Source organism: Salvelinus alpinus, chromosome 19 (assembly GCF_045679555.1).
Source record: "Salvelinus alpinus chromosome 19, SLU_Salpinus.1, whole genome shotgun sequence".
Taxonomy (NCBI): Eukaryota; Metazoa; Chordata; class Actinopteri; order Salmoniformes; family Salmonidae; genus Salvelinus; species Salvelinus alpinus.
The window spans coordinates 7,381,277-7,406,429 of record NC_092104.1 but is presented as its reverse complement, the minus strand read 5'-3'; the positions used below and the strand labels follow the sequence as shown (position 1 = coordinate 7,406,429).

Below are 25,153 nucleotides of genomic sequence, written 5' to 3'. Positions count from 1 at the left end.
CAAAGAAACAAGGTTACGTTCAAGAACACAACGAAACAAGGTTACGTTCCAGAACACAACGAAACAAGGTTACGTTCCAGAACACAACGAAACAAGGCTACGTTCCAGAACACAAAGAAACAAGGTTACGTTCCAGAACACAAAGAAACAAGGTTACGTTCCAGAACACAACGAAACAAGGTTACGTTCCAGAACACAAAGAAACAAGGTTACGTTCCAGAACACAACGAAACAAGGTTACGTTCCAGAACACAACGAAACAAGGTTACGTTCCAGAACACAAAGAAACAAGGCTACGTTCCAGAACACAAAGAAACAAGGTTACGTTCCAGAACACAAAGAAACAAGGCTACGTTCCAGAACACAAAGAAACAAGGTTACGTTCCAGAACACAACGAAACAAGGTTACGTTCCAGAACACAAAGAAACAAGGTTACGTTCCAGAACACAACGAAACAAGGTTACGTTCAAGAACACAACGAAACAAGGTTACGTTCCAGAACACAAAGAAACAAGGTTACGTTCCAGAACACAAAGAAACAAGGTTACGTTCCAGAACACAACGAAACAAGGTTACGTTCCAGAACACAAAGAAACAAGGTTACGTTCAAGAACACAACGAAACAAGGTTACGTTCCAGAACACAAAGAAACAAGGTTACGTTCCAGAACACAACGAAACAAGGTTACGTTCCAGAACACAAAGAAACAAGGTTACGTTCCAGAACACAAAGAAACAAGGTTACGTTCCAGAACACAAAGAAACAAGGTTACGTTCCAGAACACAAAGAAACAAGGTTACGTTCCAGAACACAACGAAACAAGGTTACGTTCCAGAACACAAAGAAACAAGGTTACGTTCCAGAACACAAAGAAACAAGGTTACGTTCCAGAACACAACGAAACAAGGTTACGTTCCAGAACACAACGAAACAAGGTTACGTTCCAGAACACAAATAAACAAGGTTACGTTCCAGAACACAACGAAACAGAACACAAGGTTGACTAAGAAAATAAATACAGAACCTTACACAAATGCAATCCTAATAACCTATCTCTGTTCCTAACCCTGCCCCTAACAATAATAACCTATCTCTGTTCCTAACCCTGCCCCTAACAATAATAACCTATCTCTGTACCTAACCCAGCCCCAACAATAATAACCTATCTCTGTTCCTAACCCCGCCCATAACACCTATATTCTCGCTGATGCTTCTGCAAATCTTACACGTGCTTCTGCAATCTCTCAAAGGGGCTTTTTCAGCCACCCACTAGCCCCCACTTTTTCCTCAACATTTCTGAAACCACAGGCCACTTCCCTCCCAGGCTTAAGCGAGCCGTGACGTAATTAAAACCTCTTCTAACCTAAGTTGGATGTGGCGCCCAAAACCAGATAATACGAGCCTAGAATCCACAGGATTTCCTGCCTCCTAACTACAGTAGGTCATCCTAGCACCCTTAATATGCTTTTAGCTACATACAATAGTTTTAAACATTAACACTTATTCCCTTTACTATTCTAATTGCACTAAATTGTAATCTAACCTAATTTATTACTCCAATTACATCTGAAACATTCAACATCCCATCATCATCCTGTTATTTCAACATTATAACATTTCACTATCAACCTCCTACAAGCCTCATCCTCCAAGCCAACCTCCTATAGGCCCTAAGGCCTCATCCTCCAAGCCAATGCCTTAAGGCCTCATCCTCCAAGCCAAACTCCTACAGGCCCTAAGGCCTCATCCTCCATGCCAACCTCCTATAGGCCCTAAGGCCTCATCCTCCATGCCAACCTCCTACAGGCCCTAAGGCCTCATCCTCCATGCCAACCTCCTATAGGCCCTAAGGCCTCATCCTCCATGCCAACCTCCTATAGGCCCTAAGGCCTCATCCTCCATGCCAAACTCCTACAGGCCCTAAGGCCTCATCCTCCAAGCCAACCTCCTACAGGCCCTAAGGCCTCATCCTCCATGCCAACCTCCTACAGGCCCTAAGGCCTCATCCTCCATGCCAACCTCCTACAGGCCCTAAGGCCTCATCCTCCATGCCAACCTCCTACAGGCCCTAAGGCCTCATCCTCCAAGCCAACCTCCTACAGGCCCTAAGGCCTCATCCTCCAAGCCAAACTCCTACAGGCCCTAAGGCCTCATCCTCCAAGCCTAATAAACATAGTCCTGATATACTGTACCTTAAAACAAACAAACAACTCATCCGTAACCATTTTACTACATTACTTCAGTCGCCTTTTGACATTTAACATCTTTAACCTTAAATTTTTATTTTAATACATTCCAGTCCCAATTCATGTCTTCTTCTTCTTTTCTAGAGTAAAACATCACATTTTCTCTAAATGTTCAGTCTTCTTTGTGCTCCATGTGGGAGTAAACAAAGAAGAAGAAGGAAGGAAGAAGAAGCCGTAAAACTTCTTCATGAGTGTGTGGGTGTGTGGGTGGGGACTTCCTTTTCATGCGTTCTGCCACTAAAATGTCACAGAAAACTAGGCCTTAGACTGCCAATCTGACAATACTGGACTATGACAAAACACTATTACTTAAATACTGGAAGTCTGACTATACTCTAACGTTAACGTATTTATTATTTAAATATCGAAAGGGGGTCTGGCTAGGACAGACTACATGGCACAATTCTAAGACATATGGGGTAGAGTTTTAGGGGCACTAGAAGCAACGTTGGGTGTGGATATGGTGGGAACATGTGGGTCTGAGCAAGTGTGATGTCGTTGATGTTTGTTGAAGTGGATGTATGTGAATGTTAAGTTGTTTGTTGAAGTGGATGTATGTGAATGTTAAGTTGTTTGTTGAAGTGGATGTATGTGAATGTTAAGTTGTTTGTTGAAGTGGATGTATGTGAATGTTAAGTTGTTTGTTGAAGTGGATGTATGTGAATGTTAAGTTGTTTGTTGAAGTGGATGTATGTGAATGTTAAGTTGTTTGTTGAAGTGGATGTATGTGAATGTTAAGTTGTTTGTTGAAGTGGATGTATGTGAATGTTAAGTTGTTTGTTGAAGTGGATGTATGTGAATGTTAAGTTGTTTGTTGAAGTGGATGTATGTGAATGTTAAGTTGTTTGTTGAAGTGGATGTATGTGAATGTTAAGTTGTTTGTTGAAGTGGATGTATGTGAATGTTAAGTTGTTTGTTGAAGTGGATGTATGTGAATGTTAAGTTGTTTGTTGAAGTGGATGTATGTGAATGTTAAGTTGTTTGTTGAAGTGGATGTATGTGAATGTTAAGTTGTTTGTTGAAGTGGATGTATGTGAATGTTAAGTTGTTTGTTGAAGTGGATGTATGTGAATGTTAAGTTGTTTGTTGAAGTGGATGTATGTGAATGTTAAGTTGTTTGTTGAAGTGGATGTATGTGAATGTTAAGTTGTTTGTTGAAGTGGATGTATGTGAATGTTAAGTTGTTTGTTGAAGTGGATGTATGTGAATGTTAAGTTGTTTGTTGAAGTGGATGTATGTGAATGTTAAGTTGTTTGTTGAAGTGGATGTATGTGAATGTTAAGTTGTTTGTTGAAGTGGATGTATGTGAATGTTAAGTTGTTTGTTGTTTTGTGTGTGAAAAAATATGTGAAATGCCTCATGAGGTTAGTTCAACTGTCGTACCCCATCACAACCCAAAATATAAGCTTGTTTTACTCCAATGTTTGTAAACAATGTAAATGTAAACAAACACTGTATAGCCTCTTAACAAGGTTAAAAACATCATTTTTATATCATGCATGGTCGTAGCTCTGTCTATGAATTTGTGAGTGGTTACATTTCTCCAGCCCCATCCCTCAACCTTTTACCAAAACAGAGGTGGGGTATGGGAGTCGTTATTGTTTCTATTAAGGCCTTAAGCTTTAAACATATAAAGCGTTTTCATTATTTTTTTTAATGAATTTATGAATTTCGTGTGTACGTGCATAAAAAGCACTTGTATGATTGACACTATGCCCCTATATTGCCCTGGTTAAAGTCTGCGGTGGCTTGCAGAGATTGTTGTTTATGGAATTACTGCTTTATAAAATGTATCTTTAAGTCATAACTTCTCTGTATGATGGGCCAAGACATTATATAATATGGCTATAGGTGTGGCTGCTATGAACTGAACACCTATATACAGTGGAGATTTTAGCATGTAAATCTCGGCGCTGTACACTGAATGAACAGTGAACACGCGCTTTTTCAAGTATTTCAGTGAAAGCAAGTATGATGATTGTTACCTCAGTTGAATTAACTAACTGTAAATTGCTGTTATCGGCTAAATAATTGAAATTAAGAAGAAAAAAAATGCATTAAATTATTACTGGATAAATACTTGTGTTCTCTGATTGATGAAAATAAACCCAGACTGCTATGAAGAGAATGCATATTATGTCCTACTGTTGAGAGAGATAAAAGAAAGGAGAATATTAAACAGGGTCGTGTCAGCTATCACTGAAAGGCTTTAGTAATAGCGCTAGTAGGAGCAATATAGTGTGTGGTCCTGTCAAGCCAGAGTTGAAAATTAGTTTTGGCTATATAGTCAAAAGATCCTAAATGAAAATGAAAGGATCTTTTGACTATATATAGCCTAAACTCATTTCCAACTCTGCCTTTGTTTGCCATCTGTTTGTAATTTCTTTAAGGTAAGAAACGTATAAAATGGCATATATAAAGTCTAACTCGATCTTATTTCGTTATAGAATAGTCTATAAGTTATATAGCGTACAAACTTAGATTAAAAATACATATTTTATAAAAAAGGAAATAACCTATTACATACATACAGTATGTGCATGACTTATTGCGCGTAATGTAGGCCTAATATCAAGCCTTGCTGTTTCTCACATACTCTCGGCTTCATGACTGCCTCCCCAACTTTTGTAATCTCTTTTTAAAAAACTGTATGAGGACTAGTATCTAGTCTAACTCTTCTTTTAACAACATAGCCTGCTAACTTTGAGAAAAGGAACATTAGTTATGGCTATGTATGACGTTCTAATGAATAGTCTAGCTCGCTGCTCACCAGGTCTTTCAGACTTCTCGGTTAGAACTGATTTAGTTCATTTAATTTGTATTCCCCGACGCACTAATGTAACCATTAGTTAGATGCGGTGTCCAGTGCGCAATAGAGCAACGCGTCAGTGTACCACTGCTGCATATTTTGTGTAGCCTTCCGCACCTCAGTGCGTTGTTGATTTCCGTCAGTAGAGGGCATACATTTCAGCTAAATGTTCCGATGTGGCTTGTTGTTCCGTTGTTACAACTCGTGTTGTATTAATCTTGATTTATTGTAGCCTACCTTCTGTTGTGCTTTCTAGACCTGAGTTTCCCCTATTACAGACAGATGCATTGACAGTCATTGGACTACCTACCTCCCAAATTCACATGGTGTCAATGGTACATGATAAAGTTTCACTCTTTTACTCCAGCCCTTACTCAGGCTGAGTTAGTACAGCAGTGATCATTATTATTTTACAGCAGATGAAAAGGGAGTTATGCCTAGTGGATAGAGCGTTGGGCCAGTAACCGAAAGGCTGCTGGTTCGAATCCCTGAGCCGACAAGGTGAAAAACCTGTTGATGTGCCCTTGAGCAAGGCACTTTACCCTAATTGCTCATGTAAGTCACTCTGGATAAGAGTGTCTGCTAAATGACTAACATGATACAGCTTATAATAATATACTGGTTATTATAATAGAGATGCTAACTGTGTTTTCTCTGTGTTTCTACCCAGAACGGAGTGAGCACTGTGAGGGAGATGACAGCTGCTGCTCCAGCGATGGAGAAAGTCCCTAAAGTATGAATACCTAGTGTATCGTATACCCTATAGTAGGCTAACAATGTATTGATACTAACACAGGTCATGACATGAGTGAAAGTCAAGTGTTCCCTTTTCAAAATCACTGAAGTTAATGTTTTATATTAAGCATATTAACTATTATTTAAATACAACCCAGGACCGGTAGTGTGGTGGGGAACCCTGGGATGGTAGTGTGGTGGGGAACCCTGGGTTGGTAGTGTGGTGGGGAACCCAGGGATGGTAGTGTGGTGGGGAACCCAGGACCGGTAGAGTCCCGTGTGGCTCAGTTGGTAGAGCATGGCGCTTGCAACGCCAGGGTTGTGGGTTCATTCGGAACCCTGGGATGGTAGTGTGATGGGGAACCCAGGGATGGTAGTGTGGTGGGGAACCCAAGGCTGGTAGTGTGGTGGGGAACCCTGGGATGGTAGTGTGGTGGGGAACCCAAGGCTGTTGGTAGTGTGGTGGGGAACCCAAGGCTGGTAGTGTGGTGGGGAACCCAAGGTTGGTAGTGTGGTGGGGAACCCAAGGCTGGTAGTGTGGTGGGGAACCCTGGGATGGTAGTGTGATGGGGAACCCAAGGCTGGTAGTGTGGTGGGGAACCCTGGGATGGTAGTGTGATGGGGAACCCAGGACTGGTAGTGTGGTGGGGAACCCAGCGCTGGTAGTGTGATGGGGAACCCAGGGATGGTAGTGTGGTGGGGAACCCAGGACTGGTAGTGTGGTGGGGAACCCAAGGCCGGTAGTGTGGTGGGGAACCCAAGGCTGGTAGTGTGGTGGGGAACCCAGGGCCGGTAGTGTGGTGGGGAATCCTGGGCTGGTAGTGTGGTGGGGAACCCAAGGCTGGTAGTGTGGTGGGGAACCCAGGGCCGGTAGTGTGGTGGGGAATCCTGGGCTGGTAGTGTGGTGGGGAACCCTGGGATGGTAGTGTGGTGGGGAACCCAGGACTGGTAGTGTGGTGGGGAACCCAGGGATGGTAGTGTGGTGGGGAACCCAGGACTCAATTTGTAAGTCGCTCTGGATAAGAGCGTCTGCTAAATGACTTAAATGTAAATGTAAAACACAATATCTCAGAATACATTTATTTGGGAATATATTTCGTAGAACAGTCTGTACTGGGCTGTAATCTCCAGACCCGCGGGAACCCCGATCAGGTGTCTTTTCTACGGCTGCTGCTTGAGGTTACAGTTTTTACAAATCATTTGATGCTGAATGTGATTTCCTTTTATTCATAACTTCCCTAGACGATCATCTCTGAATTTGTATTCGTGAACCGTTTGGTGTTTTATCTTTCTCACCTTTTATTATTATATTTGTGAAGTACCTTGAAATGCATTTGTAGTAAGAAATGTACTATATAAATAAAGTTTGATTTCAGATGATGATGTGCCCAGACATGATAGGCGTGGCTGCTTTCAATGCCTTTATATGACATAGATTACGGATGAAAGCCAAAGCAAAGAGCACGTGTTGAGCCTACAGCATCCTGGTTGTAACTTCTTGAAGGTAAGAAACCTACTAAAGCACTAACTCGATCTTATTTCGTGGTGTACTATTAGTTAGGCTATACATTGAGTAAAAACACAGATTACATTTTTTTTAACGTATTACATAAAGGTTTGCACTTTGCTGACGCGCACCAGGCTACACGACCGTCTCTCCACTTTTTAGAATCTCTTTAAAAACGGTATGAAGACTAATATCTAACTTGTATTTTATGGGCTATAATGAACATAGCCAGCTAACGTTGAGGAAAATGTAAAACAATATGAATGTATTTCGGCTGTAGATTGTGTGCAAGCCTATAAATCTTTCACACTTCCATTTTTTATAAGCGGTACGCACTGCACAGAACATCCGAAGACTTATCACTGAATCATTGTGGATTTAACGTTGTAGTAGCGGCAGCGGATCATCACGGTTGAGGATTTACATGTAACTGATTACGAAAAGACAGTAACTGTACTCCATTACGTTCCCAGCAACAATATAGTAATCAGATTACAGATATAATTTATTTTGAAAAAGGTTATGATTACTTACTTCTAAGCTACATTTTTTTTTATTCAGGAAGGGTTTTTGTGAGAGAAAAAAATATTCGACACCTTTCTGTTTTCATGACATTAAAATAAGCATTGAAAAAAGGTACAAATGTACATTTGTTCCGACCACAAATCACAGACCACTATGATGACACACCAAATACGTTTGGTTGAACGCGGGAAAAGAACAGGAATAGGCGGGAAAATAACAGGAATAGGCTTTTGTAGGCTACAATCCACAAGCTATGTCTTAGATTCGTGCGACTTTCGACATCCGAAGATGATCCAATTTGAATAAACGCTTGGAAGTAAGGACGACCGCAATTATGTAGCCTACGCGCGATACGGTTAGAATGTATTGTTGATATCTAGTCCACGTAGCGCATTGATGTTAATCACACTGCAGCTGTCTCATTTAACTATTTGAACCTTATGGATTGTGGTTGTTGTGGATTGCTGTTCACAAATGTATATGCGTATTTTAACCCAATAATGGTTGAATTTAAGTAGTTTAAACTGCCTATCAAGCAATGTTCTTTTTGACAGAAACCGTTACTCTTTTAAAAACCAAACGGAAGCAAATAGAGCAAAGCGATAGTTTCTATTGGACACATTCAGTTAGGTCCCTCTCCGTTTCGTTCCGTTTGCTTCGGTTTAAAAAACGTTTTGCAACAGAATCGGCGTAATGAATACGCCCCAGTGGATAGAGTGAAACATGCGTTCTTGCAGCACCTGCGTTATGCGGACCCCGTCCTATGGAATAAAAGTTTGAGTTCCTCCCTTGTAAACTCCGCTGTGGTATTGTGTGCCATACTGTCAAAAAATTGTCAAATTTTAGAAGACCACGAGCGGGGCTTTTATTGCTCAATCTAATTTGTGCTGATTAAAAAATAAAGAATCCTCAGGCCTAATGGACACATGCTCAAACTCGCGCACTTTTATAGACTTAACTAAAGAGCTGCAAATTGTCGAGATATCAAACTGTCACCAACAAAAACGGAAACAATAGGCCTACAGCAAACGCAGCATATTGCATTCATTTTTCACGTGTAAATAGAACTTTTCAATAGTGCTCAAAGCATGCCATTCCATGAGCGCAGCATTTCCATTTCAACTCGAAGCAACGAGCCCAATCAGTCCTCCATGACAACACAATGATAAACAACATGGTAGTCTAATTAGTCATTCGTTTTGGGGTTATGCTCAGTTATAACAATTTGGCTAATCTATATTTATATATTTCCAAGTCCTATTCTTGACGATCAAGGGGTATTAAATTCAAGCAAGCATTTCGCTACACTCGCATTAACATCTGATAACCATGTGTATGTGACAAATAAAATTTGATTTGATTTGAAATTCATTGGAATGACTGGAAATCTGACAGACTCATGTTTTTAATGTAAAGATATAGCCTAATCGTATTATTATCTGTAGTAGAAAGCAATGGGTTAGGAGAAGCTTGCATAACCAACTCATGAAGTAAAATGTAACATCCATTTATGGCCAGCTATAAACTCATTGATTTATCCTGCAATAGAGGTCATTCAATTGGTAATATTCATTTTTGTCTTCTAATGACTCTAAGCAGGTTGACGTTTATTGGGATGAGTCTTGTCCTTGAGGCAGAACTGAGTGATTTCCACTAGATGGGCAGGCTACAAAGGCAAAATGGACTTCTTCCACATTTTGTTACTGTTACAGCCTTATTCTAAAATGGATTAAGTGAAATATGTCCCTCATCAATATACACACAATAACCCATAATAATAATAAGCGAAAACAGAAATACCTTATTTACATAAGTATTCAGACCCTTCACTATGAGCCTCGAAATTGAGCTCAGGTGCATCATGTTTCCATTGATCATCCTTGAGATGTTTCGACAATTTGATTGATGTCAGAGCAAAAACTAAGCCATGAGGTTGGATGAATTGTCCATGGAGCTCCGAGACAGGATTGTGTCGAGGGGGTAGGGTACGAAAACATTTCTGCAGCATTGAAGGTCCCCAAAAACACAGTGGCCTCCATCACTCTTAAATTGAAGAAGTTTCGAAACACCAAGACTCTTCCTTGAGCTGGCCACCTGGCCAAAATGACAGAGCTCCAGAGTTCCTCTGTGAAGATGGGAGAACCTTCCAGAAGTACAACCATCTCGGCAGCACTCCACCAATCAGGCTTTTATGGGCTCCCAAGTGGCGCAGCGGTCTAAGGCACTGCATCTCAGTGCTAGAGGCGTCACAACAGACCCTGGTTTGATTCCAGGCTGTATCACAACTGGCCTTGTCCCAAAGGGCGGCGCAAAATTGGCCCAGCGTCGTACGGGTTAAGGTTTGGCTGGGGTAGGCCATCATTGTAAATAAGAATTTGTTAACATATTTGCCAGGTTAAATAAAAACATTAAAAAGATTATGGTAGAGTGGCCAGACGGAAGCCAGTCTTCAGTAAAAGGCACATGAAAGCCTGCTTGGAGTTTGTACTAAAGTACTCTCAGACCATGAGAAACAAGATTCTCTGGTCTGATGAAACCAACATTGAACTCTTTGGCCTGAATGCCAAGCGTCACTTCTGGAGGACACCAGGCACCGCTCATCACCTGGCCAATACCATCCTTAACGTGAAGTATGGTGGTGGCAGCATCATGCTGTGGGGATGTTTTTCAGCGGCAGGGACTGGGGGACTAGTCAGGATTGAGGGAAAGATGAACAGAGCAAAGTACAGCGAGATCCTTGATGAAAACCTGCTTCAGAGTGCTCAGGATCTCAGACTACGGTGAAGAGGACAACGGACAACGACCTGACGATCAAGTACACAGCCAAGACAACGCAGGAGTAGTTTCGTGACAAGTCTCTGAATGTCCTTGAGTGGCCCAGCTAGAGCCCGGACTTGAACCTGATCGAACATCCCTGGAGAGACCTTGAAATAGCTGTGCAGCGATGCTCCCCATCCAACCTGACAGAGCTTGAGAGAATCTGCAGAGAAGAATGGGAGAAACTCACCAAATACAGGTGTGCCAAGCTTGTAGCATCATACCCAAGAAGACTCAAGCCTGTAATCGATGCCAAAGGTGCTTCAACAAAGTACTGAGTAAAGGGTCTGAATACTTATGTAAATATGATATTTCATACATTTGCACAAATGTCTAAAAACCAGTTTTTGCTTTGTCATTATGGGGTATTGTGTGTAGATTGATGAGGGAAAAAAAACATTTTAGTTCATTTTAGAATGATAATGTATTGTAACAAAATGTGGAAAAGTGAAGTTGTCTGAATACTTTCCGAATGCACTGTATATACTTTATATATATATATACAGTACCAGTCACAAGTTTGGACACACCTACTCATTCAAGGGTTTTTCTTTACATTGTAGAATAATAGTGAAGACATCAAAACTATGAAATAACAAATCAAAATATATTGGAGATTCTTCGAAGTAGCCACCCTATGCCTCGATGAAAGCTTTGCACACACTTGGCATTCTCTCAACCAGCTTTTTCTATTTATTTAACTAGGCAAGTCAGTTAAGAATAATTTCTTATTTTCAATGACGGCCTACCGGAACAGTGGGTTAACTGCCTTGTTCAGGAGCAGAACAACAAATTTTTAATTTGTCAGCTCGGGGATTCGATCTTGCAACCTTTGGGTTACTAGTCTAATCGCTAGGCTACCTGCCACCCAGCTTCATGAGGTAGTCACCTGGAATGCATTTCAATTAACAGGTGTGCCTTGTTAAAAGTTAATTTGTGGAATTTCATTCCATCTTAATGTGTTTGAGCCAATCAGTTGTGTTGTCACAAGGTAGTGGTGGTATACAGAAGATAGCCCTATTTGGTAAAAGACCAAGTCAAGAACAACTCAAATAAGCAAAGAGAAACAACAGTCCATCATTACTTTAAGACGTGAAGGTCAGTCAATCTGGAAAATGTTTGAACTTTCAAAGTTTCTTCAAGTGCAGTTGCAAGCACTATGATTAAACTGGCTCTCGTGAGGACCGCCACAGGAAAGGAAGACCCAGAGTTAACTCTGCTAAAGAGGATAAGTTCATTAGAGGTTACCAGCCTCAGAAATCTCAGCCCAAATAAATGCTTCACAGAGTTCAAGTAACAGACACATCTCAACATCAACTGTTCAGAAGAGACTGTGTGAATCAGGCCTTCAAGGTCGAATTGCTGCAAAGAAACAAATACTAAAGGACACCAATAATAAGAAGAGATTTGCTCGGGCCAAGAAACACGAGCAATGGACATTAGACCGGTGGAAATCTGCCCTTAGGTCTGATGAGTCCAAATTTGAGATTTCTGGTTCCAACTGCCGTGTCTTCATGAGGCGCAGAGTATGTGAACGGATGATCTCCGCATGTCCCACCTTGAGGCATGGAGGAGGAGGTGCGACGATGTGGGGGTGCTTTGCTGGTGATTTATTTAGAATTCAAGGCACGCTTAACCAGCATGGCTACCACATCATTCTGCAGCGATACGCCATCACATCTGGTTTGCGCTTAGTGGGACTATCATTTGTTTTTCAACGGGACAATGACCCAACACACCTCCAGGCTGTGTAAGGGCTATTTTACCAAGAAGGAAAGTGATGGAGTGCTGCATCAGATGACCTGGCCTCCACAATCACCCGACCTCATCCCAATTGAGATGGTTTGGGATGAGTTGGACCACAGAGTTGCCAGGTGCGACAAAACTAGGGCCTGTTGATAGTGTTGTTAAAAAGGCAGAGCAGCGCTTTATTATGGACAGACTTCTCCCCATCTTAGCTATTGTTGTATCAGTATGTTTTGACCATGACAGTTTACAATCCAGGGTTACTCCAAGCAGTATAGTCACCTCAACGTGCTCAATTTCCACATTATTTATTGCAATATTTAGTTGAGGTTTAGGGTTTAGTGAATGATTTGTCCAATGCTTTTAGTTTTTTTTATATTGAGGACTAACTTATTCCTTGCCAACCATTCTAAAACTAACTGCAGCTCTTTGTTAGGTGTTGCAGTGATTTCACTCACTATTGTAGCTGAAGTCTATCATGTTGAGTCATCTGTATACACAGACACACTGGCTTTACTCAAAGCTTGTAGCAATTCATTAGTAAAGATTGAAAAAAATGTAAGTGGCCTAGACAGCTGCACTGGGGGAATTCCTGATTCTACCTGGATTATGTTGGAGAGGCTTCCATTAAAGAACACCCTACAGTTGAAGTCGGAAGTTTACATACACCTTAGCCAAATACATTTAAACTCGGTTTTTCACAATTCCTGACATTTAATCAGAGTAAAAATTCCCTGTCTTAGGTCAGTTAGGATCACCACTTTATTTTAAGAATGTAAAATGTCAGAATAATAGTAGAGAGAATTATTTATTTCAGCTTCTATTTCTTTCATCACATTCCCAGTGGGTCAGAAGTTTACATACACTCAATTAGTATTTTGTACCATTGCCTTTAAATTGTTTAACTTGGGTCAAACATTTCGGGTAGCCTTCCACAAGCTTCCCACAATAAGTTGGGTGAATTTTGGCCCATTCCTCCTGACAGAGCTGGTGTAACTGAGTCAAGTTTGTAGGCCTCCTTGCTCACACACGCTTTTTTCAATTCTGCCCACAAATGTTCTATAGGATTGAGGTCTGGGCTTTGTGATGGCCACTCCAATACTTTGACTTTGTTGTCCTTAAGCCACAACTTCGGAAGTATGCTTGGGGTCATTGTCCATTTGGAAGACCCATTTGCGACCAAGCTTTAACTTCCTGACTGATGTCTTGAGATGTTGTTTCAATATATCCATATAATTTTCCAATCTCATGATGCCATCTATTTTGTGAAGTGCTCCTGCAGGGAAGCACCCCCACAACATGATGCTGCTACCCCTGTGCTTCACAGTTGGGATGGTGTTCTTTGGCTTGCAAGCCTCCCCCTTTTTCTTCCAAACATAATGATGTCATTATGGCCAAACTGTTCTATTTTTGTTTCATCAGACCAGAGGACATTTCTCCAAAAAGTACGATCTTTGTCCCCATGTGCAGTTGCAAACTGTAGTCTGGCTTTTTTATGGCGGTTTTGGAGCAGTGGCTTCTTCCTTGCTGAGCAGACTTTCAGGTTATGTCGCTATAGATACTTTTGTACCTGTTTCCTCCAGCATCTTCACAAGGTCCTTTGCTGTTGTTCTGGGATTGATTTGCACTTTTCGCACCAATGTACGTTAATCTCCAGGAGACAGAACGCGTCTCCTTCCTGAGCGGTATGACGGCTGAGTGGTCCCATGGTGTTTATACTTGCGTACTATTGACTGTACAGATGAACGTGATGAACATGAACATCAGGCGTTTGGAAGGCTGAACCAGACTTGTGGAAGTCTACAATTTTTGTCTGATTTCTTTAGATTTTCCCATGATGTCAATCAAAGAGGCACTGAGTTTGAAGGTAGGCCTTGAAATACATCCACAGGTACACCTCCAATTGACTCAAATGATGTCAATTAGCCTATCAGAAGCTTCTAAAGCCATGACATCATTTTCTAGAATTTTCCAAGCTGTTTAAAGGCACAGTCAACTTAGTGTATGTAAACTTCTGAGTCACTGAAATTGTGATACAGTGGATTATAAGTGAAATAATCTGTCTGTAAACAATTGTTGGAAAAATGTTCTTATGTCATGCACAAAGTAGATGTCCTAACCGACTTGCCAAAACTATAGTTTGTTAATTAACAATAAATTTGTGGAGTGGTTGAAAAACTAGTTTTAATGACTCCAACCTAAGTGTATGTAAACATCCGACTTCAACTGTATGTGTTCTGTTAGACAGGTAACTCTTTATCCACAATATAGCAGGGGGTGTAAAGCCATAACACATGTTTTTCCATCAGCAGACTATGATCGATAATGTCAAAAGCCTCACAGACGTGTAGCAAAACAGCACCCAAAATCTTTTTATCAGCAATTTCTCTCAGCCAATCATCAGTCATTTGTGTAAACGCTGTGCTTCTTAGGCTTTTTTTCCTTACTTTTAGCTTCCCTCCAGGCCTGAGGGCACACACTTTCTAGTAGGCTTACATTTAAAGATATGGCAAAAAGGAGTGGCAATATCATCCGGTATTATCCTCAGTAATGTTCCATCCAAGTTGTCAGATCCCGGTGGATTGTCATTGTTGATAGACAATTCTTTCCAATTCTTTCACAGCATGAGGTTGGTGCCTGAAACTGATCATTTGATACTGTAGAGGTTAATGTGTTTGGACCCAGGAAGAATGGCTTGGCAGCAGTTAATCAAGTCTACATGAAAATGGCTAAAAAGCAAGGAGTGGCCTAATCAAAGTACAGACCCAATTCCAATTGAGATGTTGTGGCAGAACTTGAAATGAGCAGTGAATGCTTCGACACCCACACATGTCTCTTGAGTAAAGCAGTTCTGCATGCAAGAGTGGGCCAAAACTCCTCCACAGTGATGTGAGAGAACTATGGATGCAAGGACTGACCATCCACCATATCAAAATTGTAGTTTTAACCATGTTTTTTGAGGCTATACAACGGGTGTTTACATTTACAATGTTTACAAACATTGGAGTAAAACAAGCTTATATTTTGGGTTCTGATGGGCTACGACAGTTGAACTAAGCTCATGAAACATTTATAATTAATATTCTTCAAGAATCAATGCGTTTATATATACATATAATACGCCATTGAACGCAGAAACTACAGATTGCCCCTTTAAGTTTATCAAAGTGTGCAAGTTTCAACATGTGTCAGTTAGGCATATGGATTTTTTATTAAATGTTTTATTAGCACAAATTAGATTGAGCAATAAAAGCCCCACTCGTGGTCTTCTTAAATTAAAGTAGTTGTTGACATGATGGAGCACAATACCACGGAGGAGTTTAGAAGAGAGGAACTCCCTCAAACTTTTGTTCCATATGCTTTGATCCGTACTATGCAGCTGTTGGCAAGAGCACATTGTTCACTTGCTGTCCACAATGACAATGATTGATAGGCAGCTTAAACTTCTTCATTTCACCCATTTATTGGGTTAAAATACACATTTACGTTTGTCAACAGCCATCCACAACAACTATGGTCCCGTAAGATGCAGATAACAAAATGATACACCTTCCTAGGATTCTAGCTTTAAATAACGGTATAAGGACTGATATCTAGTCGAACTCATATTTCATGGACTATAATTAACATAGCCTGCTAACTTAGAGGGAAAAGTTGATGTAATGCCGGGCTGTTCCTGAAACATAGGCCAATCCTACTACCACGCCAACATGGCCTTCTTCACAACTTATCGGTCGGACTAATTGCGTTGATTTAATTTGTATTCCTCATTGCACTGCTGTCATCAAAAACCATCGCTTAGATGCGGTGTCCAGTGCGCAATAGAGCAACGCGTCGGAGTACCCCTGCTGCCCAATTTGGGCAGCCTTCCGCACCTCTGTGCGTTGTTTATTTCCGCCAGCAGAGGGCACACACTTAATATCTGAAATCTGTTGTGAATATATTGTAAAGTTTTTTAAAATGTAGAATTGCCTTCATTTTCCTGGACCCCAGGAAGAGTAGTTGCTGCCTTGGCAGGACCTAATGGGGAACCATAATAAACCCCAGGAAGAGTAGTTGCTGCCTTGGCAGGAACTAATGGATCCATAATAAATACAAATACATTTCAGCTAAATGTTCCGATGTGGCTTATTGTTCCCTTGTTACAACTCGTATTGTATTAAACCTGATTTATTGTAACCTACCTTCTGTTACGCTTTCTGGACCTGAGTTTACCCTATTACAGACAGATGCATTGACAGTCATTGGACTACCTACCTCCCAAATTCACATGGTGTCGTTGGTAGATGATAAAGTTTCACTCTTTCAAACAAGCCCTTACTCAGGCTGAGTTAGTACAGCAGTGATCATTATTATACTACAGATGAAAAGGTAGTTGATGATATAGGTGTCTGATTCTTTTGTCCATGGCAGTGATCATCAACGATGGAGCAGGTGTTGGTTAAGACTCTGGATGAGTTGACGAGTGACGAGATGAAGAGATTCCAGTGGCTCCTCATCAAGCACCAGAGGCATAGCTATGAGCCCATCAGTAAAAGCGAGTTGGATCGCGACACAAGCAGGGAGAATACCGTGGAGCTGATGGTGAACAAATACAGAGAGAATGGGGCTCTGGGTGTTACAATTAATATCCTGAAGGACATGCACCAGAATAAACTTGCTGACAAGTTGAAGACAAAGGCAAACATTCTCAAAGGAGGTAAAATAGAATTTACAAATTACAGGTCATAGACACCTATGATGAAAATGATAGCTGAACATGACTGCCACATTATACTGGGACCGGATCATAGACAGAAACATACAGCATCTTTAACGTGTGTATGTACAGTTCATTAAATTATTGGCACCCTGTTCAATACGTCACCTTGCAAGGATAATGGCACAGAGCCTTTTTCTAAAATGTTTTATGAGATTGGAGAACACATTGGGAGAGATCTTAGACCGTTCCTCCATAGATAATATTTCCAGATCTGTGATGTTCTTCATCTGCGTTTAAGGACGTGTCCTCTTCAGTTCAAACCACATGTTTTATGTTTTCAATGAGGTTCAAGTCTGAAGACTGAGATGACAATTTCAAAATATTCATTTTGTGGTCAATTAACCATTTTCTTAATATATATATATATAGTACCATTCAAAAGTTTGGACACAGCAACTCATTCCAGTTTTTTTTTACTATTTTCTACATTGTAGAATGATAGTGAAGACATCAAAACACACACACACACACACTACCGGTCAAAAGTTTTAGAACACCTACTCATTCAAGGGTTTTTCTTTATTATTACTAATTTCTACATTGTAGAATAGTAGTGAAGACAAAACTATGAAACAACTCATGGAATCATATGGTAACGAAAAAAGTGTTTAACAAATCAAAATATATTTGAGATTTGAGATTCTTCAAAGTAGCCACCCTTTGCATTGATGACAGCTTTGCACACTCTTGGCATTCTCTCAACCAGCTTCACCTGGAATGCTTTTCCAACAGTCTTGAAGGGGTTCCCACATATGCTGAGCACTTGTTGGCTGCTTTTCCTTCACTCTGAGGTCCGACTCATCCCAAACCATCTGAATTTGGTTGAGGTTGGGGGATTGTTGAGGCCAGGTTATCTGATGCACCACTCCATCACTCTACTTTGTGTTCAAATAGTCCTTACACAGCCTGGAGGTGTGTTGGGTCATTGTCCTGTTGTAAAACAAATGATAGTCCCACTAAGCGCAAACCAGATGGGATGGAGTTTCACTGCAGAATGCTGTGGTAGCCATGCTGGTTAAGTGTAACCTTGAATTCTAAATAAATCACTGACAGTGTCACCAGCAAAGCACCCCCGGACCATAACACCTCCTCCATGCTTTACGGTGGGAACCACACTTGCGGAGATCAACCGTTCACCCACACCGCGTCTCACAAAGACACAGCGGTTGGAACCAAAAATCTCAAATTTAGACTCCAGACCAAAGGACAAATTTCCACCGGTCTAATGTCCATTGCTTGTGTTTCTTGGCCCAAGCAAGTCTCTTCTTATTATTGGTGTCCTTTAGTAGTGGTTTCTTTGCAGCAATTCGACCATGAAGGTCTGATTCACACAGTGATTCACACAGTCTCCTCTGAACTCTGAAGCATTTATTTGGGCTGCAATTTCTGATGCTGGTAACTCTAATGAACTTATCCTCTGCAGCAGAGGTAACTCTGGGTCTTTCATTCCAGTGGTGCTCCTCATGAGAGCCAGTTTCATCATAGCGCTTGATGGTTTTTGCGACTGCACTTGAAGGAACTTTAAAAGTTCTTGAAATGTTCCGTATTGACTGACCTTCATGTCTAAAAGTAATAATAGACTTTCATTTCTCATTGCTTATTTGAGCTGTTCTTGCCATAATATGGACTTTGTCTTTTAACAAATAGGGCTATCTTCTGTACACTCACCCTTCCTTGTCACAACACAACTGATAGGCTCAAACACATTAAGAAGGGAACAAATTCCACAAATTAACTTTTAAGAAGGCACACCTAATTAATTTAGATGCATTCCAGGTGACTACCTCATGAAGCTGGTTGAGAGAATGCCTAGTGTGTGCAAAGCTGTCATCAAGGCAAAGGGCGGCTATTTGAAGAATCTCAAATATAAAATATATTTAGATTTGTTAAACACTTTTTTGGTTACTACATTTCATATGTGTTAGTTAATAGTTTTGATATCTTCACTATTATTCTACAATGTAGAAAATAGTAAAAAATAAAGAAAAACCCTTGAATGAGTAGGTGTTCTAAAACTTTTGACAGGTAGTGTGTATATATATACAAAAGTATCTGGACACCCCTTCAAATTAGTGGAATCGGCTATTTCAGCCACACCCGTTGCTGACAGGCGTATAAAATATATCACACAGCCATGCAATCTCCATAGACAAACATTGGGAGTAGAATGGCCTTACTGAAGAGCTCAGTGACTTTCAACGTGTCACCGTCATAGGATGCCACTTTTCCCACAAATTACTGCCCTGGTAGAGCTTCCCCGGTCAACTGTAAGTGTTTTTATTGTTAAGTGGAAACGTGTAGGAGCAACAACGGCTCAGCCGCGAAGTGGAAGGCCACACAACAAGCTCACAGAACGGGACCGCCGAGTGCTGAAGCGCGTATTGCGTAAAAATCACCTTTTCTCAGTTGCAACACTCTACCGAGTTCCAAACTGCCTCTGGAAGTATCGTCAGCACAATAACTGTTTCATGAAATGGGTTTCCATTGCCGAGCAGCCGCACACAAGCCTAAGATCAACATCAGATAATTGCCAAGATAATCCATCCACCTGACAGGTGTGGCATATCAAGAAGCAGATTAAACAGCATGATTGTTACACAGGTGCACCTTGTGCTGAGGACAGTAAAAGGTCACTCTAAAATGTCACACAACACAATGTCACAGATGTCTCAAGTTTTGAGGTAGCGTGTGCAATTGGCATGCTGACTGCAGGAATGTCACCAGAGCTGTTGCCAGATAATTTAATGTTCATTTCTCTACCATAAGCCTCCACCAATGCCATTTTAGACAATTTGGCAGTACGTTCAACCGGCCTAACAACCTCAGACCACGTGTAACCACTCAAGCCTAGGACCTCCACATCCGGCTTCTTCAGCTGTGGGATCGTCTTCCATAGATTAGGGCCAAATTTATTTATTTCCATTGACTGATTTCCTTATATGAACTGTAACTCAGTCAAATTTGGCTTAACAAATTACATATGTTATATCGCTGTGTGAATAGGGGGTTGAATTATTTTTTAATGACTTCCTCTGTCCTCCATAAATATAATATCCGTAAGCTCCCTCAGTTAAGTATTGAATTTCGAGCACAGATTAAACTACAAAGACCAGGGAGCTATTTGAAAAGCCTCATAAAGAAGAACAGTGATTTGGTAGATGACAATAACAAATCTGACATTGAATATATCTTTAAGTATGGTCAAGTTCATAATTATGATGTGGATGATTTATTAAACCACCCAGACACATTAAATATGCAGTACTCCTTCTGAACTGAGCTGCAGAACAGGAAGTAAACTGCTTATGGATGTCACCATGAGGCCATTGGTGATTTTAAAACAGTTAGAGTTCAATGTGATGGGAGACAACTGAGGATGCATCAACAATATTGTAGTGACTCCACAATAATGACCTAAATGACAGAGTGAAAAGAAGAATACAAATATATAGAATAAAAATATTTCAACATCCAAATGTGTCAAGAAGGCTCTAAAGTAATACTGCAAAAAACCACGGCAAAGGAATACACTTTTTGGCCTTAAATGCAAAGCCTTATGTTTTGGGGGCAAATCCAACACAACACATCACTGAGTAACTGCCTCCATATTTTCAAGCATGGTGGTGGGGGCTGCATCATGGCATGGTTATGCTTAAAATCGGCAAAGACAGGAGTTTTTCAGGATGAAAAGAAATTAGATGGAGCTAAGCACAGGCAAAATCCTAGAGTTTAACCTGCTTCAGTCTGCTTTACACCAGACATTGGGAGATGCTGAATTCACCTTCCAGCAGGACAATAACCTATAACATGAAGCCAAATCTGCACTGGGGTTGCTTACCAAGAAGACAGTGAATGTTCCTGAGTGGTCAAGTTTTGACTTCAATCTGTTTGAAAATCTATGACCAGACTTGAACATTTCGGTCTAGCCATGATCCTCAACCCCTTAACCTTTTTTTAAAGAATAATGGCCAGATATTGCACAATACAAGTGTGCAAAGCACATGAGACTTACCCAAGAAGACTCACCGCTGTAGTCGCTGCCAGAGGTGATTCTAACATGTATTGAGTCAGAAGGGTGAATACTTATCTAATCAAGGTATATTAGTGTTTTCTTTCTCCTTAATCTAAAAAAATATATATATATATTTTTTTTCCACTTTGACATTACAGAGTATTTTTTTGTAGATAGTTGACAAGATATGACAATTAAATAAATTTTAATCCCATTTTCTTACACGGGGGTGTAGATTCTCTATAGGCACTGTATGGCTGCCAGGAAATATTGTTGTTTTTGTTACAGGTTTAATTTTAAATGATAACAAGACCACTGCAAAGGAGTGACTTAGTTTAGTTGATTCATTTGACCATTAAAAAAAACAATCACACATAAAACTTGAAAAGCCATATATGCACATGAACGAGGATAAAACACAATACAGTCTGTGACTTATTTCCATTGTTAAATCATGGAGGAAAACACACAATAAAGTCTGGGACTTATTTCCATTGTGGTCCTCTTGAAACAAGATGACTAGGCAAGATCCAACACGGTTGAACACAGTGTGACAGAGAGATAATAAAACATAAAAACAAAGAAGAAGAATATCTATCTCATCATTGCAGTTACATCGTAAGGTACATTCAAATAAACACAGAAGACATCAAACAGTGTTTTTACTCTATTTTTAAAGCTGCCCAGAGAGAACGTTGTTTTTATGGGCAGAGGCAACTCATTCCACTCTGAGGCTCCAGTATACAAGACAGTACCTTTCCCAGCATTACACCTGATCTGGTGCTGTGATTGTGTGCATCCCTAACATGGGGAAAGTAATTGGTTAGATATCTGGGCACAGAACCATAAATACTCCTGTAAACCAGACCCAATCTAATCTGGGACACCCTAGCCTCAACAGGCAGCCAGTTGAGTTTCTGAAAGCAGCTCTATGTGGGTACGTGGACTCCCCTTCAATACTACCCTGATCAGCTTATTCTGGGCTATCTGGAGCTTCCCCTTCAGAAGCTTAGATAAGCCCCCAAACCAGGAAGTACTAGCGTAGTCAAAATAGCATTGATTGAGGGTGGTGGCTAGCAGTCCTTATCAAGCAGCTTGGACTTTCTAGCCAAAAACATAGTCCTGGCATTAACCTTCCCTAGCACTTTAGTGGACATTCTCACACCTCCCAAGATTTCATCAAGGATACATCCCAGGTAGCTAACAGAGGTTTTAGTAGTCAGCACCTCACCCCCTAACTGCACTCTGCTTTCAGAGGACCTACACAATTTAAGTCTGGACCCAAAAATAATTGCAGAGATAGCTTATTATCTCCAAGCCATTTGCTAATGTTAGTAAGCTCTGTAGTAAGTATGCTCTCCAACATAGTTTTACTTTTATGAGACACCAGAAGTGTAGAGTCATCCGCATAAAGGAAAAGAGGGAACGAATAAGCATCTTTCATATTGTTTATAGACAGTAAAAACAGCAGAGGCCCAAGCACACTCCCCTGCGGAACGCCACAACTCATTGGTCTTTCCTGAGACAGTGAACCATTAACCTCTACCACTTGCTCCCTACCTGACAAGTTGGACTTTACCCAGAGAGATTCTGCTTAACCCCAGTGCCTCCATTCAGGAGATTAGGAGACAGTGGTTAACTGTATCAAAGGCCTTCTGTAGGTCAAGCAGTACCATTCTACAGAGATTTTCCTCGTCAATCTCTTTCCTGATGAAGTCAGTCAAGTAAAGTAGACATTAATCAGTGGTGTAAGTTTTTCTAAACCCCGACTGAAAATCATACATTAGACTTTGTTTGTTGACATATTCATAAATCTGCTCATGTACATCTCTCGACAGCGGATAGGAGCACTGCAAAGAAGAGCATTGCTGTGAAGAGCACTGCAAAGGAGAGCACTGCAAAGGAGAGCACTGCGGCAAAGAGCACTGCAAAGGAGAGCACTGGCATTGTGCTGAAGAGACCTGCCAAGGAGACACCAGCGGCAAAGGGCACTGCGGCGAAGAGCACTGCGGTGAAGAGCACTGCAAAGGAGAGCACTGTGGCGAAGAGCACTGCGGTGAAGAGCACTGCAAAGGAGAACACTGCAGCAAAGAGCACTGCAAAGAAGACCACTGCCACTGTGGCGAAGAGCACTGCAAAGAAGACCACTGCCGCTACGTTGAAGAGACCTGCAAAGGGGAGCAGTGAGGCGAAGAGACCTAAGCTGTTGTAGATCAATAGAATGGGCCCATATGGCATACTTTCTTTTAGACCGGTTTACAATTAATAATGATATTTCATAGGATTTCACTTTTCTTTTACATACTGTATTTTCTTAAGCTTTTCTATGAATTTTTTGCATTTTACAACCATGACAATGAAGTAAAAATTATAATTTTCAAGAATTGGTAGTTAGACATTTTCTCATATGCTCTTCAGAACATAAAATACGCAATAAAAAAATACTAACCGATGTCAGCAAGGCTCGATAAACAGGGCTGCCCGCTGGAAACCCTCCAGACCAGTCGATCATCCCCGTCAGTCGCCCGCTTGGGCCAGTGAAAAGTATATTGTAATAATGCTTTTTTAAATCTAGGTTATGTAATTGATAAAAAAAAACTAGATGGATTCCCGAAGCTGTTTGTTCATACATCGATTATTTTTCACATGTGCTGCACACATAGACTATAATCTGTCGAGCAGAGAGAGAGCGCGCAGCTCTCAAACAACAAAATTGTCAAAGACTCCAGCCACCCAAATCATAGACTGTTTTCTCTGCTACCACACTGCAAGTGGTACCGTATGGAGCCAGATAGCTGCCAAAGGTTGAACGTAGGTATCGTTAGGATCGTAAGAAAATCCATACGTAAATTGTTAGGATCGTAAGAAAAGTCATGCGTGAAACATGAAACGTAACCGTTAAATTACATCTGTAAACGTACAAATGTTACGACTATGAATGAACATTTACACGTTCAATTCTTACTTTACATCTCCCTTTACTCGGTTACAGATATATTTTATATACATACAAGCTTTTGTCAGGAATGTGTCATCTGCAAAGGACATGGACCGAACGTAGCTAGTCCAAGTTAGCTAGTCAATCAAGCATCTCTAGCCCAGACGTTAGAGGTGCTTTGCAGCTTCCGGGTTTCATTTCCAAAATAAAAGTCTAAAGCTTGTTTTAAAACGGCATTCGATAACGACGTTATACTACTAAGCTTGGGCTTAGTATAGGCTTAGGCATTCAACAAATGACTTGTGAGAATACCACTATAAAGACACAGAAGACCCTTGTCTAGAAAAAAAGTCTGAGCTGCAAAACAGAAAGTAAATATGATTTAGGCTAGGCCTATTCCACTATTTAAATATGCCATGCTGTTGTGCTATTTAATGGCCAAATAATTTCATAATTTATTTTTATATCTGAGTGGGGCTACTGTGGTGATCATGTAACCTAATGAATCACACTTGTTCCAGTATTTAGGAGCACAGACTGTAGGTCTTATACTAGGCCTTTTGACTGTTGCATTTGCAAACTCCACTCTGTATGGAGGCTTGTTAAAGCCATTTGCTTTGCACAACCCCATCCCTCAAGAGACTATATCCATATCAATAAATGAGACAAAACTAAATGCTGATTAAGTCTAGGCTATAACCAGCTATAAAACACAGAGTTCTAAAACGATTCTGCCAGACACCATCACCCTAAATGATAGCCTAAATTGTAACGGCTACAAGTTGAATGCCTATATTTATTTAATTTAATTAAACATTGAATTATTAAAGTGACAGGCTAAAGACCTTTGGAGAATTTAGATCGTTTTTTTAATACACACATGGATTTCAATAAACAAATGGATAAGACTGTTCTATTCTCTTGCAGTATGTATTTACATTTACATTTAAGTCATTTAGCAGACGCTCTTATCCAGAGCGACTTACAAATTGGTGCATTCACCTTATGATATCCAGTGGAACATGCATGACATGCATACTGGTATTAATGATCTG

At 40.7% G+C, this 25,153-nt stretch overlaps 1 protein-coding gene across 3 annotated transcripts; it reads left to right on the top strand.

The window, feature by feature from the left end:
* The first annotated feature begins 7,145 nt into the window (after positions 1-7,145).
* On the top strand, positions 7,146-25,006 carry LOC139544938 (histone H1, macronuclear-like). Of its 3 annotated transcripts, none has more exons than XM_071352160.1 (3): positions 7,146-7,295; positions 16,800-17,085; positions 22,999-25,006. In XM_071352160.1, the coding sequence occupies exons 2-3, from the start codon at positions 16,812-16,814 to the stop codon at positions 23,370-23,372; spliced, it is 648 nt and encodes a 215-aa protein (XP_071208261.1). In that variant the 5' UTR covers positions 7,146-7,295; positions 16,800-16,811; the 3' UTR covers positions 23,373-25,006. The 3 variants fall into 3 exon arrangements, with proteins under 3 accessions (XP_071208261.1, XP_071208263.1, XP_071208262.1); XM_071352162.1 differs by lacking the exon at positions 7,146-7,295 and adding an exon at positions 7,420-7,476; XM_071352161.1 differs by lacking the exon at positions 7,146-7,295 and adding an exon at positions 7,642-7,745.
* Positions 25,007-25,153: the final 147 nt, after the last annotated feature.